This window comes from Zonotrichia leucophrys, chromosome 1A (genome assembly GCF_028769735.1).
Source record: "Zonotrichia leucophrys gambelii isolate GWCS_2022_RI chromosome 1A, RI_Zleu_2.0, whole genome shotgun sequence".
Classification (NCBI taxonomy): domain Eukaryota; kingdom Metazoa; phylum Chordata; class Aves; order Passeriformes; family Passerellidae; genus Zonotrichia; species Zonotrichia leucophrys.
This window is the reverse complement of record NC_088170.1, coordinates 10,273,238-10,291,354: the sequence shown is the minus strand read 5'-3', so window position 1 is coordinate 10,291,354 and position 18,117 is coordinate 10,273,238. Positions and strand designations below refer to the sequence as shown.

The 18,117-nt window shown below is 45.1% G+C and overlaps 1 protein-coding gene across 2 annotated transcripts in view; it reads right to left on the bottom strand.

The window, feature by feature from the left end:
• Window positions 1-5,112: 5,112 nt before the first annotated feature.
• Window positions 5,113-18,117, bottom strand: part of HIPK2 (homeodomain interacting protein kinase 2) — a 138,177-nt gene continuing 125,172 nt past the window's right edge. For both annotated transcript variants that reach the window (XM_064737365.1, XM_064737371.1), the window contains exon 15: window positions 5,113-16,508. In XM_064737365.1, the coding sequence (XP_064593435.1) occupies window positions 16,047-16,508 (462 nt within the window). In that variant the 3' untranslated portion in view covers window positions 5,113-16,046. The remainder of the gene's footprint in view (window positions 16,509-18,117) is intronic.

The following is an 18,117-nucleotide window of genomic DNA, read 5'->3' as shown; positions in this document are numbered from 1 at the left end:
ACTGTAGCCAAAAGCATCTTAGGAACATCTATTCATCAGAGCAGTCATCATTATTTACTGTAGCCACACTCAATGGATTTGACAATCTTAATAAGGAAGCAACTGATGGATGAATGGAACCCTGTGACCTTTTGCCATCCAGACTTTGCATTCAGGCAGCTCCATCATTTTGCTGTGAACATCACAATCGATGGCTCCAGCACTAGATGTGTCAGAACTTTTAATATTTGATACCCAGCTAAGTTATTATATATCCTCTGTGCAGGCACAGTGCTGTTGCCTGTGATCAAAAGCAAGCCCTGTGATCAAAGGTATGCGTTTGACTCCTTCTAGAGAAAAACACCAGTGATATCCTTACCTGAGTGTTGAATGAATATTCTGTTCACTTTTGCTTTCCCTCTAGTATCATCTATTTTTTTTTTAACTGAAATCTGTGAGTGCATTTTTTTGTAATTGTATGCTCTCTTAATCCTTTTTGCTAGCTCTGTTTTTCACAACATTGAAAGAGTTGGCCTGGGATGGAGTTGATTTTCTTCACAGCAGCCCATATAGTCCCATGTTTTGAATTTGTGTCCAAAGCAGTGCTAACATGGAAGTGTTTTAGCTATTATTGGATATTGCTTGCACTGGGCCAAGGCCTTTTTTCCCTGTTTTTCCCTCTGCACCCTCAGCAAGAAGGCTGGGGGTGGGCAAGAGGCTGGGATGGGACAGCTGACCAAAAGATATTCCATACCGCAGAACATCACATTCAGCAATAGAAACTGTGGAGAAGGGGGAGATACCAAAGAGGTTGCCCAGGAACTGAGGCTGAGATTTGGCTGGCTGGTGGAAGTGGTGAGTGACCTTGCATCACTTCGGGTTTTCTTCTTTTCTTATTAAGGTGTCTTAATGTCAATTTAGCGTTCTTTCACCCCTATGTCCCTGACTATTTCCATTTCCACCTTGCTCAGCTCTTAAAGTGCCATCCAGCACCAAAGTACTTTGTGCCATACCGATGCACAGCACGCTGGCCAAGCCTGGCTTTCCCGTGCCCCTTAATTACAGCTAAGGAACAAGGCAGGGTTTGTTTAATCCCTTCAGTTCTTGGTGCTGACAGTGTGTCCCTCACACCCACTCACCCGAGCCGAGCCGAGCCGAGCCGAGCCGAGCCGAGCCGAGCCGAGCCGAGCCGAGCCGAGCGGCGGGAAGGCGCGGGCGCCCTCTGGCGGCCGGCGGGTCCCTCCGCCTCGTCAGGGCCCGGTGCCCGCCGGCGGCCGCTGCCCTGAGGGGCCGTGCCCGGGAGTTCCTCTGCTAGCAGCCGGGAGAAAAACACTCCATTCCAGCACTCCCGTGATCTGCTGTGTGCACACTTCGTTCCATAGGCTGCATGGAGAAATCTGGTGGCGAGAGGACCGGATTTTTCCAAGGGGTTGAGCACACAACCTTCCCCTTCAGCCTCCCTCTCAGCAGTGGAAACTCAGAACGTCTAAAAATTTTCACTCTTCCATCGATTTTCTACTTCTCTTCAGCCTGCTCCTCCCTCAGCTGTCTTTTATCTCCCCTCGTATCTGCTCTCAAAGCATTTAATCCCCTTTATCCATCATTCTCAGTAATTCCAGAGCCCCTCGCACGTCTTGTCATGGGGAGCAGTGTCACCAGCCCTTACCTACCTGATGGTGCAAACACCATCATTCCTGATATTATTTTACAGTCTTAAAAAACCCCAAACCCAGCCCTATGGGACTTGCTTTTCTTGTCAACTCCTCACAGCATCCCTCTGTGCCCCTGGGGTCAGCACCACGTTAAGAGACAGGAAAGCAGGCAAGGGGAGAGGTGAGGAAATGGGATCATGCAGGACAGGGGTCATTGGAAAAGAAGGAGGGGGTAATCCTAACCCAGGGCAAGCAGGGATAAAGCAGGGAAATGTGACCAGCAGATTGATAATGGAGAACAGAGCTCTGGCATCTGCATTTCCACATCACAAGGAACAGAGTACAGGACAGAAAAATAATCTAGCATATGAAGTGTGGTTGAACCTTCATCGATCCTCCTGCAGTCTCCTTGCAGGCCTGCCTTTATTGTTCCTGTCACTCCTGCTCTGTAAACTCCTGAGGAGGCCTACTGATGTCTGAAGGAGAGAGGCAGGTCGAGGATATCTGGGTATGGAAGAAACAACTTCAAGAGAACTGAAGCAAGCTTTCCTCAAGCAGCCTGGTAGCTGGTCAGGCCCCAAACCCTGGTCACTGGAAGTCCAATTCAGTAGCAGCCTCACTTTTTCTGGCAGCATGAATTCTCCTCTGTAGTTTTCAGACTGGCACTGACTCTCAAGAGGGGATGAGAATTTTCAATGCAGGGTCCAGTCACAGTATTGTGAATTACAGTAAATCCTTCTTTTAAACTGCACTTCTCCCCTTTTTTTTTTCCCTCTGTCACACTACTTCAAGTTTTAATTTATTTTTTTATGAGCTTGGAAAAAAGGAAGGGGAATAAAATGACTTCTTTGTACTTAAAGAGTTCACACCCCCAAGGCAGTATTCTGTCCAAGTCCAAACGGGAAGTGTTCCAGGTGCCTCCTGGACTTGCAGCCTCCTGCACCCCATACACACGTGTCTGGATGTGCCTAGAAAAGCCTGTGCACAAATGCAGCCTGCAGTTAAGTGTACTTAAGCCACCCCATGTGCCTTTTCACTGAACCTCCATAGCCCATTAATGTAAGGGTGAGAGTCCCCATGGGAATGGAGTGCTGCTGGTGCTGGGCTCCCAGGGCTGGCAGCGCTGCCTGGAGAATCCTTCTCCCATCCCTGTAACTGCTGCTTTGCCCAATGGATTCAAGTGTGGATCTGTGCATCAAGCCCCTCTTGTGGCTGCCTTCCTGTGAGCAAAAGCCCCAAGCAGCAGAGCCTCTGATATATAGTGCAGTGCAGGGGCCTTTAAATAACAGCCTGTATGGCTCATTATTTGCACAGCCACCTTGCAGGAGAAAACATAAAGGAAAAAGCGCATTGCAGGAAATGCTGATGCAGGTGTCTTTGCCCTGGCCTGACCAGCAGAGAATGAGAATTTACAAGCTGCAGATCCACTGTTACAGCACAGGTTTGCTGTGGAGATTCAACATGTGCACAAAGGACAGCAGCCTGTGTTTCACAGAGCAGGATCATTCTCCTTCTCCCAGAACCCCATTAACAGTTTAATTTGACATTAATGGCAATCAGGAGGGCAGAGCTGCACTGTGCATAAAACAAGCTCTTTTTATATGTACAAATACTAACTTAGGTGGCAGACTTTGGACTCCAGTAAATTAAAACATAGTCACTGCACTGGAAAGCACAAGCAGCACATGGCAGGAACAGCAGCACTGCTGTGCATACACCACACCATGAGTCCCTCTACCTTCCCAATTTTAAGAGTCTCATACCCACCTGGAATAAACTGGTTCAGCTAAGATGAACACTGAAAGCATCAGCAGAGATTCCTTGTGGCCCAGAAAGAGCTGGATTTGCTCAAGTTTGTTGGTGGTAAGTTTTACCAGCTGCTCAGGATTGTGGTCTCCAGGTGCTGACATTTACTGCAGCTCCAGTGGTTTGAGAAGACCCTTCCATCCTCTTACATGGTGGCTGAAGCCTTTGTTGTTTCCTCTCACAAGGCACTGCAGGCTCTGCTAGAAGCAACCCTGCTTCAAGTGAGAACCTGCTCTCCCCTCCTGGGAAAGAAAGGGTCAGAAAGTACATTCTCCAGCTACAATGCATTTTTAATGTGTTTTGATCTTGGACAACAGAGTGACAAATAATTTTTACAGTTTTATTGATAAGTTTTACAAAAAGAAGAAACAAATAAAGAAGACACCATAACAGAACACACACATGGAAGAACTACCCTAGTTAAACTATCTGTTCCAGATTTACATCTGTTGCTGATGTTAGATCATTCACTAATGGCTCTCATATCATGACCCAGTAAACTCCTCATTTCCCTTCGAGTACTTAACACTGCAATTACCTGTTAGCTGTTTAATAGGACACATGATTTTAAATTAAACACTGACTTAATTGGTTTGCTGGACACACACAGTTTTTAATTGCTATTGCTCAGCTGGGTCTCAGCCAATTTAAGGCAGTGGGGAGAAGGTGTCCACGACCTCCTGTTACCAAAAGTTTCATCTCCACCTAGAAATTCACTGCAACAGTTTCTGCTTATTCCAAGGAAACATGAGACAGAAGGCTGTAAAACCGAGGTGCCAGTACTCACTGCTAAAGGAGCCTCCCATGCTAACTCCAGGTTTGCATCCTGAGGCAATCCCCTCGCCTGGCAGTGCTGTGCAGGGCCATCCAGCAGTTGTGGTGTTTGCAGGAGCCATTTGCCAGGCACTGAAAGCAGAGTGTGGCCCTGGACCATGGGCAGCCAGTACAGCTCCTGGAGCATCCCTCTGGCTGTGCCTGAGGAAGGAGAAGCTGACCCAACAAGATGAACCCCACGGGCTGGAAACCCTGTCACCGTGTTAGGAAAGGCCAGCAACAAACCCAAGCTGGTCTTTCTGTCCCTCTGTTAAGAGGAGTTGTTGAGGAGCCCTTGGCCTCCTCCAAGGTGACACCATGGTACAACAGGGGACCCTTTGCAGATGCCTCCCGCTTGCTCCTGAGCAAACCTCCGGGGGAAAATCGAGCCCAGCCCAAAAGGGCAGGTATGGCAATTACCAGCACAGGGTGGTTTCAGCATTTAATGTCTATATAAGCCTTCCAAAGGTCAGCTGGGACTTGGCAGAGAGGAAAAGGGAGCAAATGAACTGAGGGCTCAGGCTAAAAGAAAATCCAGACCTGCACTTGCAGCTGATGACCACACTCCACTTGGCACAGTGGGACATAGCAGGGAGCTCTTGACTCAGCTGAACACAGCAGCTCTGAGCAGCCTCCTGTGCTTCAGCGAAGCATCTGAATGCAGATGCTCTTCTGCCCTGGGAAAAAAAATACATCTCACAAATCTAAACCTGTTACCTCAAAGAGAAGAGTATTTATTATTAATGGTACTATTAGTGCTCTTTTTTCAACTGACTGAGATTAAATAATAGTATCTGAAAACTAACCAAATGTTCAGACCAAACTTTAACTAGCGAGAAGACAGAGACACACAAACTTTGCAGTGACTTAAAACAGTTTAATGTAATTCCAAGACAAAGTGTGATTACATTTCTACACATATACAATATGCATATGTGAGTTGACAAATTCTGATTAATAACTCGTTTCACCTCAGAGACCGAAAAAATGATCAAAAAGAAACTGTGAATAACAAGCTATAACATAGTTCACCACAACGGGACCTCCTTTCTCACCCTACAGTTAGTAATATTACAATTAAAATAACTATATTCTTCTATAATGTATTTTCTGTTAAAATCATCTCATAAATTTACAATGCTATTATTAGTTTCCAAGACTAATATAAATTCACTCCATTTTTCTACAACGAAAATGATTATTAATTAGAAGCACACAACGTCATGATGAAAAACACAAGCATTTTTTTTTTAGTAGCAAGAACTTGATTGGTTAAGAATTAGTTTTCTTGTAAAACATTCTAAAGCCAAGTAAAATATCCATTCTTATAACATACCTATAATATGAGACTAAGGAATAGGTTACATATAGGTCTACAACACATCAGTTTGTTTTTGTTTTTTCTTTTAAAAGAAGAAAGACATATTACTAAAAGAAAAAAAAAAAGAAAAAAGAGGAAGGAAAGAAAAGAAAGAAAACAAAAAGGGACAATTCACATAGGTAAAAAGCAGTACACAAGAAAATACTGTTGCACACAATAATTTTCACAAAGATTAACATGGATTAACACTCTTATTACAGAAACCGTACAGTGAAGGAACACAACGGCTCAGGGCTTTCGTGGGGTTACTGGGCTGAGATGATACTGTAGAGAAAGAACCACTTGGGATCCAGAGCTGGGGCAGGGGCATCTTTCCCTTGCGACTGCAATAGCATTTCACAGCTCTGCCCCCACCTTCCCTTAGTAATTTTGGTGCAGTGTATATTAACTTCCACTTTCCATCCAGAGTATGCTGGGCTTGTGGGTAGTTGAAAGGCATAAAATGTTCCCTCCATTTCACCCCTCCTGTTTTTAAAAGGATTTTACAGCTCATTAAAAAAAAAAAAAAAAAAGTTTCACCCATTGGTTCATTTTTAACTACCCAAAATCTAGACTTTTCACCTTCCAAGATGCCCCTTGTTCTTCTCTCTTTCTCACTCCCTCTCTTTCTCTCTCTCACACACACTCCTTTATTAAAGCTATTAATGACACTTCCTCTCCTTTCAGAAATTGGATTTGGTATGAAATATACAGGCTACATTCTGGTTCTGCCCAAGTAGAATCTGGTACCCAAAATGCCTTGATTGCTTTGTTGGTGAAACATGGGATGTGGAGATCCTTTTTTACACCTGAAATGGTTGTGCCCTGGAATAGCTGTGGAAGTTTTGTTTCAAGAATACAGAGTAAAAATATATATAGAGAAAATTAAAAAAATCAAACACATAAGGGCTAACAGGGGAAAAGAAAAGGCAGAAGTGTTGTATGTAACCACGTGAGGTGGAAGCGTTGCAGAAGCACTTTGTTTCCTTGCTGAGGGCAGAGGTGCTGTATGTAACCATCCAGATCCTATGGGATGTGCGTTGCCAGTGTTGGAAACCCCTTCTTGCTGAACAAGCTGCAAGCCAAGGTACTCAACAAGACTCTGTGGCTCCTGGAGTGTGCTGGCATTTATTTGTGAGTGTGACTCTGCCCGGGAGCACAGGGGAGCGGGCAGTGAAGCCTGGTGATGGAGTGGTGGCGCACAGTGAGGCAGGGGGGGTGTTTGCCAGCTGGCCCGAGTGCTGCTGGCACTCCTGGCTGCCCGTGTGACACCTGATGGCTTTGGCAACGCGGCCAGGCAGGAATGGCAACCACGGGAACGGTGCTGAGGAGGAGGAGGCAGGCTGAGCTCCCCAGCCCCAGGGCTCTGGTTGTACTGGGAGCAGCATCGGTGCCCAGCTGCAAAGCGTCGCCGATTGCTCCTTTGCCCCACCTCTGCTGCGAGCTGACAAATACAGCACGGTGGAAACACAAAAGGAGCCCTCCCCTAAACACCCCAGCTCCACAGCTGAAGCCCAGATGTACATATACATATTTTTAAATGTCAGTTCCTGTACTTTTGGGACCTCAAAGTACCATTTTGCCCAGCAGACATTTATACCATGTTCATTGATTACCCAAGTGAGAGAACACAACAGAAAAAAACTAGACAGCTAAGTGAGACCAGGGGGTGGGGAATGTGATATATCAAAATGCAAAGTACAGGGTAGCAGCAGTGGGGAACAGCATTAATGGGGACTGGCATGTGCTGAGAAAACAGAGTTGACAAGGAGATGGTGAGTGAACTTTGTATTTTGTTTACTGGTTTAAAACATTTCTGTGGTGGTGAGCATCATTTGTAAGAAAGGGGTGAACAGATGAAAGCCAAATTACAGCATTGCCTCTGAGTGGCTCACACAAACACACACACACACACTTACAAACAACCCCCCTCCCACCCCCCCAAATAAAACAAGCATTCACTAACTCAGGAATTATTTGTTTGGCTAATGATTTATCAACAGTACAATACAATCCTTCTTATGAATATCCTTCATTCTCCTAATGTGGGTATCTTCATCCAAATGAGGATCTTACATAGAACAGTGAATTTTGTATCATGCTCCCTGCTTCAAACCAGGGAGGCCTGATAAAGCACGTTATTAAAACAAGCAAACAAACAAATAGCTTATCTGTTGAACTAAATCTTCAAAGCGGGTGGAGTGTTTTTTCAATCAGATTTTGGAATACATTGGATTACTTCATCTCTGGACTGACTTTCCAACACTATGTTATATCTCAAAACAGAATATACATATTAAAAACACACTTGTACTTTTCTATTTTTAAAGGGCAAAATTAAAAAAGAGGCAGCTGTATTGAGTTTTTGAAGGTGTCACTTATAAACACAAGATTTCCCTTAAAAAGTACCAGTTTAAATGTAAACTATAAAACACTGTAGTAACTATAAAATGTAGCCAGAAAACTGTTTAAGTAGCCACAGTCTATTATTCAGTTCATATTGGTTTAAAATGTGACTCATTAAATATCTTCTAGAAGGCCAAAGCATTTTACAGTAGCTATAAACATATATACTTACATGTGCATTTTAACATCACAATTGATTAAAATACATAAAAGAGTAATCTATTCCTTGGTTTAATTTTTTTTTCTTTTTAAAGATTTACTGTCTTCAGAATTCACTCAAGCAACAATGACCAGGGTGGGCATTTATCGCTATTCTGCCCCTATGGAGTTCAGAGTCTTTGAATCAAAGTTCAAGCTGGCTACATGATTTCAGAAAGGCTAAAACCAGGATGAATGCCCACATTTGAGGTAATTATTGCCATTAGGTCACAGTTTGCGTAATGTAAGTGTATTTAAATCCTTCTTTTAAAAAAGCAAAAGTATCCCACAGTACCGGGGGATACCCATTGAAGCAATCAGAATCCAGAATCCTGATCAGTGGGTTTGCTTCCAAAGGAGCCAGCGGTCCCAGAGCACAAGGCACTCCCAGGACAGCCACCAACCAGCCTAGAGCTCAGGCAAGCAAGCCTGCAACAAGCCTTTTTTAATTTTAAAGTTTTTTTAAAGAAAAGGAAACCATAAGAAAAAATGCCATAAAATAGATGGGTAACTCTTCTGATCAGAATTCCAGGCCGAAGCTTTTCTATCCATCTTATTCCTTTCCAAACAGCTTGCTGAAAAATCAAAATACATCGGCTTAAATATTAACTCTATGCCAGCACTGCAAAAACTCCTTGGCTACGTTGTGAAAGTGGGATAAGCTTTGCTTTTGCTGAGCATTGTTGCCCCATTGCTTTCTGTTTCAAAGAGGAAACCTTGTTTGAAAGAAAGAAAGAAGAGGAAGAAGGAAATGAAGAAGGAAGTGAATGAGAATGGAAATAGAGGGGAGGGAGGGAGGGAAGGAAGGAAAGGAAGGAAAGGAAGGAAAGGAAGGAAAGGAAGGAAAGGAAGGAAAGGAAGGAAAGGAAGGAAAGGAAGGAAAGGAAGGAAAGGAAGGAAAGGAAGGAAAGGAAGGAAAGGAAGGAAAGGAAGGAAAGGAAGGAAAGGAAGGAAAGGAAGGAAAGGAAGGAAAGGAAGGAAAGGAAGGAAAGGAAGGAAAGGAAGGAAAGGAAGGAAGATCCCTGGCTGTCAGAAGTACACAAAAATATTTACAAGGTTTGTGTGAATCTGCACACAGTTCCCCTCACAGCGAAAGAGTTAAGAACAGAGATGTCACAATATTTATCAGTGCAGTAAAAAATATCATTTTTGGAAAAAAATATACCTTTAGTATTGCCTTTCTTAGATTAACTATGATAAGCAAAAGATTAAAAACAAAAACTATATCTTCAAACACACATGAATAGTCTGTTATAGCAGCACTGCTAAAACTGGAAGGACAAAGCTAACCCGTAAATGAGAAACAGGAGTTTCAAACCACAAATGCCGAACACAAAACCTCCTAGTATGCTTCATAAGAGTTCTGAAGAACCAAGCCAATCTACCATTCAAATTTCACTCTCAACACACACAAATGCTCTAAAACCACGTCTTCCCACTGAAAGCATTTGACACATGCAGAACCCAGGTCAGTTTACCTCAGACTGGTTCTCACACCACCACCCGCATCAGCAGCTCCTCACAGGTAACCCCTGCCTCTGGGGTCCCTCACAGCAATCACATTTGTCACAGGGGACAAGGAGCCCTGGAGCACAGAGCCTTTGTGAGCAGCCCCTCTGCACAGTGCCAGGCCTTCCTTCCATGGCCACCCCTGCTGTGGGTGTCACTGTGTGCCTGGTGAGCATGGTGGCATCGCAGCAACACACACACAGGTAGTGGTGGGGAGGATGGACCACAGGGATGGAGACCAGTGTGGAAAGCCCAGCTCCTCTCACTCAGTGCAGTACTCCTGCAAGGAGTCTATGCACAGCCACCAACAACAGGACTGGCACCATTTCTTCAAGCACCTCACTCAGCATCTGCAACCCTGGGTGAAATTGTCACCATCATCAGAGGCAGCTTCGTTGGAGTATGGCAGTGGGGGAACCTCAGCAGCAGAGAACCATCTCCTCCCTATGTCTGGATGGAGAAAAATGATTTGTAGGCACTGAAGTGGGCCTTGGGAAATAAGCTGGGGATTCCAGGTACTTGGGACACAGGTCCTTCTCACAGGAGCACCAGGAGGGTGATGAGGATAAGTGCCCAGGACCACAGAGCAACTGCTTTGAAGCTCACACAGCAAATGGGACCACGGTAGGGACAGCTATGTCAACAGGAAGAGGGAAAACATTCCCTTCCTACACCTCTCCCATCTGTATTGCCTCCCCAGGGCAGACCTTGCATACAGGTATCCAGGGTTTGGCCCACAAGTAGCACTGCGGATCTCCAATGATTGCAAAGACATGGAGGAACACAAGTCCAAGTCCAACACCCAGCTGTGCCTGGCCTGACCACAACATCACTGTTTGGGATATCAGCAAAAAGTTTTTCACCCTGAGGGTGGTGGGCACTGAACAGGCTTCCCAGGGAAGTGGTCACAGCACAAAGCCTGACAGAATTCAAGAAGCATTTGGACAATGCTCTCAGGCACATGGTGTCATTCTTGGGGTGTCCTGTACAGGGCCAGGAGTTGGACTTGATCTTGCTAAGTCCCTTCCAACTCAGCATATTCTATGATTTTATGAACCCACAGAACAAAACCAGTGTCCTAAATCCAGAGGAGACACTACAGAATCATGCAGAGCATTCAGAAGCTTATCCCCACTACAGAGCTCATCATTTGCACACTGCAATGTCACCACTAAAACACTTAAATCAATGTGAACGATAACAAGAGAAGAAAAAAAGTTTTTGACATCCCCTACAGTTTAGGATAGCAGCAACATTTAGTGTGAATTTCTCTGCTCATCAAGCTAGCTACTCAAAAAGATGTCAGAAACTTGAGAGAGAGAGAGAAAAAGAAAAAAAAATAAATGAATGCAAAGATTGAGTTCCACGGTGTATCCTCATTGCCTGGTGCTCATGACTCGTGGCTTCATTTAATTTCTGGAGTAGATGGGAGTCTCTTTCTCTCTTTTTTTAAAAAAATAAAGTATCTTTGGTTAAAGAAAAAAACAAGTTTATTGCCCTTCAAATTGCTAATGGAATTGCCTTCAAACCAAATTACAATACACAATCCCTTGAACATACAAAAAAAGGAAAAATGTCACAGTCAAAAGTGTCCCTTTCTTGGAATGTTTTGTGTATTACACCAAAACTACTAGAGAAAGAGAGAGAATTAGAGACCTGCCAAAGCCCAATTTGTTGGGTACAAGCAGGTAAAACCTGCTAAGGAAGATTCAATTGCATTTGTTCTCTCAAATGACTGGCTTTAACCACTCTACAGTGAAATCTGCTTCCATTTGGGTTTTCCAGTCTGCTCATGTCAGTGGTTCTCTACCCTCCCTCCTGCATTCTGAGCTCACAGCAGGCAACAGAACATCCTCCTGAGGAGAGACAATGTCTGTGCTCCCTTCTGCTTCCTGCACAGGCAGAAGGCAAGAGGACATAATGGGGAAAAGAAGCACTTTTTCACTCTGCCAGCCATAAGCCACCCACAAAACTTCCAGTATCTAAACATTCTCCTACCCCCTCAAGTTTCCACACCATGTACTCCATGCACACAAGGAACACCAACTGACCCAAACCATGCCAATCCCATTTCCTCTCCAAAGGACTCTGCAAGCAAAACCAGCTGGCTGTTATGACGTGTGTGGTGCTGACAGCATGCAAAGCTTTTACTTCCTCTGCTGAAATGACTGTGTTTCCCCTATGACCAACCACGCCTTCATCCATACAATTCCTTTATAGGAGTGTGAGGGAGGAGGTGTTGCTCAGCTCCCTTATACCCACCAGAAAACACAGCTCTCACACAGGGCTGCACCATCAAAGCAATCTGATGGTTGTGCTGTGCATCTCTTGTAATCAGCATCCCACCACCACAACTGCCTGACAGACCAGCAGCTCCAGGATGGACAATGTGAAAGGTGGCTCCTCTGACATGCACTGTAATCATTCTCTCTGCCAGTCTGTGCTGATGGAACAGTTCCACTGTCAAATACCCCCCAAAATCAGATCTGAGCCCACGTGGGAGAGCAGGCCAGATGGGTACACAGGGAAAATGCAATTAATACAAGTAAAACACGACTGTGATTGAGACTGCAACCTTCCATGCTTTGCTGATCTTAGGCCAGAGGAGCACATAAACAAGTATTTAAGTTCTTTAGCAAAGCACTCAAGTGCATGGATTAACTTTTAGTCTTTGCTGAAGTCCTGTAATTTTTTGATGGAATTCAAATTCAGTCACTGCTTCCTCCTATTCTAAAAGAGCAGGTGATGCAAATCAAACCAGAAATAACTAAACTGTAGCAATCAGAACAGCATAACGGAATTCCACAACAAACAATTGTAAAAGAAGGGAAAATCTACATCAGGAACAAACAAAGAAAAAAAAATGAAACCAAGCATCCTGGCCTGTGGGCACCTAAATAGCCTTCAGTGAGAGAGGAAGAGCAGGTGAGGAACACTGCCCTGTCTGAGCCATGCTTTACCCAGCTAATGCCATCTGTGTGTGCCAGTGTGCTTTATCCAGTGATGGGACTGAGAGCAACCCTTGCAGCTCTGCTGTGGCTCCTTCCATAGCCCTGTTTCTGGAGAGCCATCCAACCATGTCCTCCTCTAGGAAAACCAAACTCTTAATATGTAGTGTGGCCTTGTGTTGTTTGCAAGGGCTCAGTGATCATGGCTTGGAGCACAAATAAGTCTTAATCTTATATAAATGTCCTTTCAAGCTAAGGGATGGTGAGCTGGACCCTGGGCCACCAAGGTCCTTGCCTGCCTTTGATCCAGCTCTCCTGGCAGATCATTATGTTAGCTGCTAGCAGGTGCTGGCCTCTGAATGAATGTTTCTGGACTTATCCTGAAATGCAGATGTGACCCAGAAGACAACCCCTGCTCCTCAAGGCTGTAACCACTCTCACTGAGCAGTCCCACTCCCCCAGATTAGTGGCAGAGTTTTCATCATCAGAATATTCTCGTTTCTCTTTCCTCCTGCAGTTCTCATAATCACAGTAACCCTTCCAATGCCACTGATGAAGAGAAATAAAATAAACAACAATAACAACAATAAGAGAAAAAAAAACCCCAAAAAGTTTAAGGAATGCGTGTGCAATTAAAACCCAGAGTAAAATATAATAATAATAAAATAATAATCATAATCATAACAACCATACAATAAAATAACATTATCTTTCCTTTTCATGACATAAGCAGCATGATGCTCTCGCTCCCAAACTGGTGAGAGAGGAGAGGAATGCAAGAGAGAGAGCAGGGCTTTATTTTCCTGCCTCAGACGAAAGGGGACGTGTCTTTCCAAAACAAGAGCGGGGGTAAGGTGCATAGGCTGCTGGGAGATTGCATCCTCATCTACAGTATACTGAGCTGGAATGAAGGACAGGCAGGAGAAGAAAACTGTGCAAGAGTGGCCCAGGAACCAGAGCTAGCAACCAGGAAGGTTATTTGGTGGTTTGCCAGAAGACAATGGCCTTGTTGAGCAGCCTATGCGTAGCAGGATCCCTTCATCTTCCAGGCCAGCCAAGCACTTACTGCAAAACAATGTATTTATGCTTGTCCTTCTGTCAGCTTTTCCAACCTGAGAGAGCCTCCTTCCTCACTGCCACTCAGGGAACCCATCCCTCACCACCCTGCCAACAAACCTGCTATTTTCCAGCATCTTGCAAAACACCTGACTACTCCATGCTCTAGTTACAAAGAAATGTAGAGTGGAACCGAGCAGCCCCACAGACTTCAGCTTTCATGGAAACGTTCTACCAAACTCCTTTCTCTCCTTCCTCCTCAGGACATCCACAGGCATGATGGTACTGATGCACCAGTGCAAGTGCCATTACCAGGGAAACTCCCTGCTGAACCAAACCAATGACAGGAAAGGCTCTCTTTAGAAACTGTTGGAAAACAAAACAACCATGTAGCATTTCTTGGTGTGGAGCACCAACCTACTCTCCAGTTCCAGGGTCACTCTGCCATTGCAGGCGGTTTTTCGGGGTGTAAGTGAAAAGAGAGCAGGGGAGGCACACAGTGTCACAGCTATGTTCGAGTGGGTAAGGCTCTATGTATTACAATACTCTTTTCATTTAAGAAACCTGAGATTGACTCTCTCAACTGGATTTTCTCATGCTTGCTTTGGGACTCCAGCCCTTTCCTGACCCTTTCTCATCAACAGACACAGTGAGAGATGTTGGCAACAACTAGTGTTTCCCCCTATCAAGGACTAAATTTTTGTTCCCATTTCAGACACATGACCAGGACAACCTGATGATGAGGGTGGACAATGTCCTCCCACTCCATCGAGAACATCGGCAAACAGCAGAATGAGAATTCAGTTTCCAGGGAGGAAACCTGCTATTTCAACAGGGCAGAAACAGACCAGTCCACAAATGAGTCCCCAGACCCTCTGGGTCCTCACAACTGACCTGGTTGCTTCTAGCCCATCCAGTGCTTGACAAAACACCCAGTTATATGCACTTCTGACCCCAACGAGCCACCCCAACACCTCGCCAAGTGAGCTACAATTGACGATGTGAAAAAAACCCAACACCACCAGCAGGAGAAAATCAGCAGTAACAACCACCCCCCTCCCCCCCCTCAAAAAAAAAAAGAAGAAGAAGAAAGAAAAAGAGCTGAGAGTAAATTCCAACTAGCCTCAGTCAGTTTCTAGGAGTACCAGTGGAAGTAAACCCTTAAACCGCGTCTGTAGTTTGGTAAGGCACTACGAGGGAATGATGTAAAACTAAGACTGTGACAGTTGTAATGGCTGTGCCGAGGAACACATCACAGAGAGAAGGCAGCATCTGCACTCACACACACACACACACACCTGGACAATCACATTGTTACATGCCTATGTTATATCACTTTTCTTTGTGCAATCACATTGAGGAATAGTCTATTGGTATCGTTGAAGTTCAACACAAAAGAGTAAAAAGGGGTATGACCTGTATAGTGCTACATTCTACCGGGGCGGGGGGCAGGGGGTTCGGGGCAGCTAAAATGTCTCCTCCTATACTAAAATGGCTAGGGATTGAAAAGGAACACTTCCAAAAAAACAAAACAAAACCCTAAAACAAATGCAACTGAAATCCAATATACATTATTAGAGATTTTGTTTAGGAATAGCATTTCTCAGGGATTTATCCAGTGTGTTCAATAACAGGGAGAAACACCCCCATTGCTTCTGCTCTCAACCAGTGCTGCATGGCCTGTTTTGCCCAGGTGTGTTTAAGTATAACAGTGTTAGGCCCAAATTTAGAGCACTGGGACAATGTTTTGTCCTCCACCCTCAGCCTCCCTTACCCACTTTCTTTTTATGTTAAAAATCCCCCCAAACCTATGTATACTCTGGGATACAAAAACTGCGGTATAAATCCTTTGAAATGCTGGATAAATCCCTAATCCATATACCTACAGGATTAAAAACCTAATGGATTTCATTTTAGGTGTTCTGGACAACAAATTTCTAAATGTAGCTCACTATTGGATGAAAATAACCTTTAAAAGTCTATTGGTGAAGTTCTTCAAAAGACAGGACCCGCTGAAGGGTCCTTCTCCTTCTCTCTTTCTCTCTAGTTTGGTGCAGAATGGTTGTTTGTTTTTTTTTGTGTGGTTTATTTTTTTTCTGTTCTTTTTTTCCATTTTCTTTTCTTTTTTTTAAATAAAAACTGTAGAATTGGTTTTTTCCCCCTTCTTTCCTCTTTTTCTTTTCTTCCTAAAGTCTCCTTCGTTCAAGTTTCACGCGAGCCTCCCATTGCATTGTTAGTTTGTCACGTTCTTCAACACAAAAGCGGCTGCCTCACTCCCCCCGGGCCGGGCGCGTCTCTCTCGCTCTTTTATTCCAGTGTTTAGATGTAAGGGTACTGGTTGACCTTGGTGGGGCTCAGTGGGTATCCAGTGTAGACTGTGGAGGCTGGAGAAGCACTGATATAGGTCTGATGGGCAAACTGAGCCTGGTACTGGCTGGGGTGGATGGTGGGCGAGGGCAGGACGCGCGGGCCCATGCTGACGGGGACCTGGTGCACGATGCCGGCGGGGTAGGTGGTGTGCTGCACCGCGTGCCGCGCCGAGCCCTGCGACGCCACCAGGTGCGCGACGGTGCCCGTGGAGCCCAGGGCGGCGGGGGCGGTGTATGTGTACAGGTGGGGCTGCGTGGGCAGGTGGGCGGCGGCGGCCAGGTGGGGATGGACCGTGCCGTGGCTGGGGCTATTGTGCGGGAAGGAGTACGGGGCCTGAGCTATCGTTGGAGTGATGTAGGCTTGCTGTCGCCGGTGACTCCCTGCGCGGTCAGTCGAGATGTGCTGCTGGCCCTGGATAAAGACAGCAACAGTGAGAGGTGGTTACAAGACAGGAGATGGCTCTTTGCCTCCTCAGTAGGGTCTGGGAGCCTCCCTGCAACACCAGGACAACCGCAATAAAGTCTCCCGAGATCCTCCTGATACCCTCAGCATCGCCAGTCTTCCCTTGAAAACAAGTAACAGCAGTGGGTCCCTCACAAGCCCAGGAAAACCCTATAGTTTCATACATTGACAGGGTATGAAACTCTGTAGTTTCATACATTGACCAAAACTACAGGGTATGAAACTCTGTAGTTTCATACATTGACCAAAATGACCCCCAGAAGATCAGCAAGTCCCCCAGTTTGAGCTACAACCTGCTGACACAGCTACCAAAAGACACAGCCTTGGACGCCCAGCTCCCAAGAACATCTTCCTCAAGTCCAGTTGCTCAGGCAACAAGTGTTTTTTGCTGGTGAACTCTCTGATGACAAATTGTGGTCTACAGATAGCTCAGGGGAATGAGATTGCCTAACTATGCCTGGAACAGGCAATTTATTTTTGTTCAGTTTGGGTATTTGCAGTTAATGATTTCCTTGGTTAGTAAAAATAACCATGTTATTTTTTAAGGAGAAAACTCTCAGCTTGATTAGATCCTGCAGGTGCCTGGTGCCCTCATTGTTCGTGCCTGGTGCCCTCATTGTCCTTAGCTAAAATTACGTGAGCACAGGAAACTTCTAGCAGCGGGAAGGGACCAATGTACTTTTTTTTCCAGGGATTTTTAAAGTTGTCTTCTTGCATTGCACAAAAACGTAGGGAGTTTTCCCAGTCATTTGTAGTCAGAGTATTAAATTACCAATAAAGCAGGAATTAGAAGACAAGAAGGAAAATGATCCATGCTATTTCCTTCTATTCTTCCAAACCTTTTCATCCATTTTGTAAGTACTCTCTGTGCCATTACTGTGGGAATATGGTAGCCATACTCCTCCCCAACTCTTGCAAAGAGCATCTTCTTGCCCACTTCCTCCAGTTTCACACACTTCTACTTAAAATTTGTTCACATTTTTAAATTTCCTCTGCATATTGAAGGAGAACACACATTCTTCTCCACCAAGTTATTTTTCTTTTTAAAAAACAGTTCTGCTAATATCCAGCTCTGGATGCATGCCAGCACCATCCTCCAAGCTCTCCAGACTTTCTCCTCTTGAAACACTGGTACCTGAGCTGTAACTTCCCTACTCTTCTCAACTCACCTCAGGGAAGAGAGAGGCCCCAGGTGCAGGATGTGAAAAGGGCATTATTTCCTGCAGCTCCTGGGAAGCTCCCTGAGAGTTCTGATCACAGACTGGGAAATGTCTCAAGAACTGCACGCTGCCAAGAAGTGGGATTTGTCCAGATCTCAGCCCAGCTTTATCACAGGATGGATCAAACTCATTACATAAGGTCACCTATATACATAGAGGCTCTGGTTTGCCTTGTCCCACCTGATGGGGACTTCTCTCCCAGTCCCACAACCAGGATTGTGCACTGTCTTCACTTGGAAGATATTCTCCCCACAGTTACTTACAGCTAAGGAGAATTCAATCCTTCCTACATGCTCCTGCTCCACTCCTTTGTGGCTGAGTCACTGCATTTCCCCTCT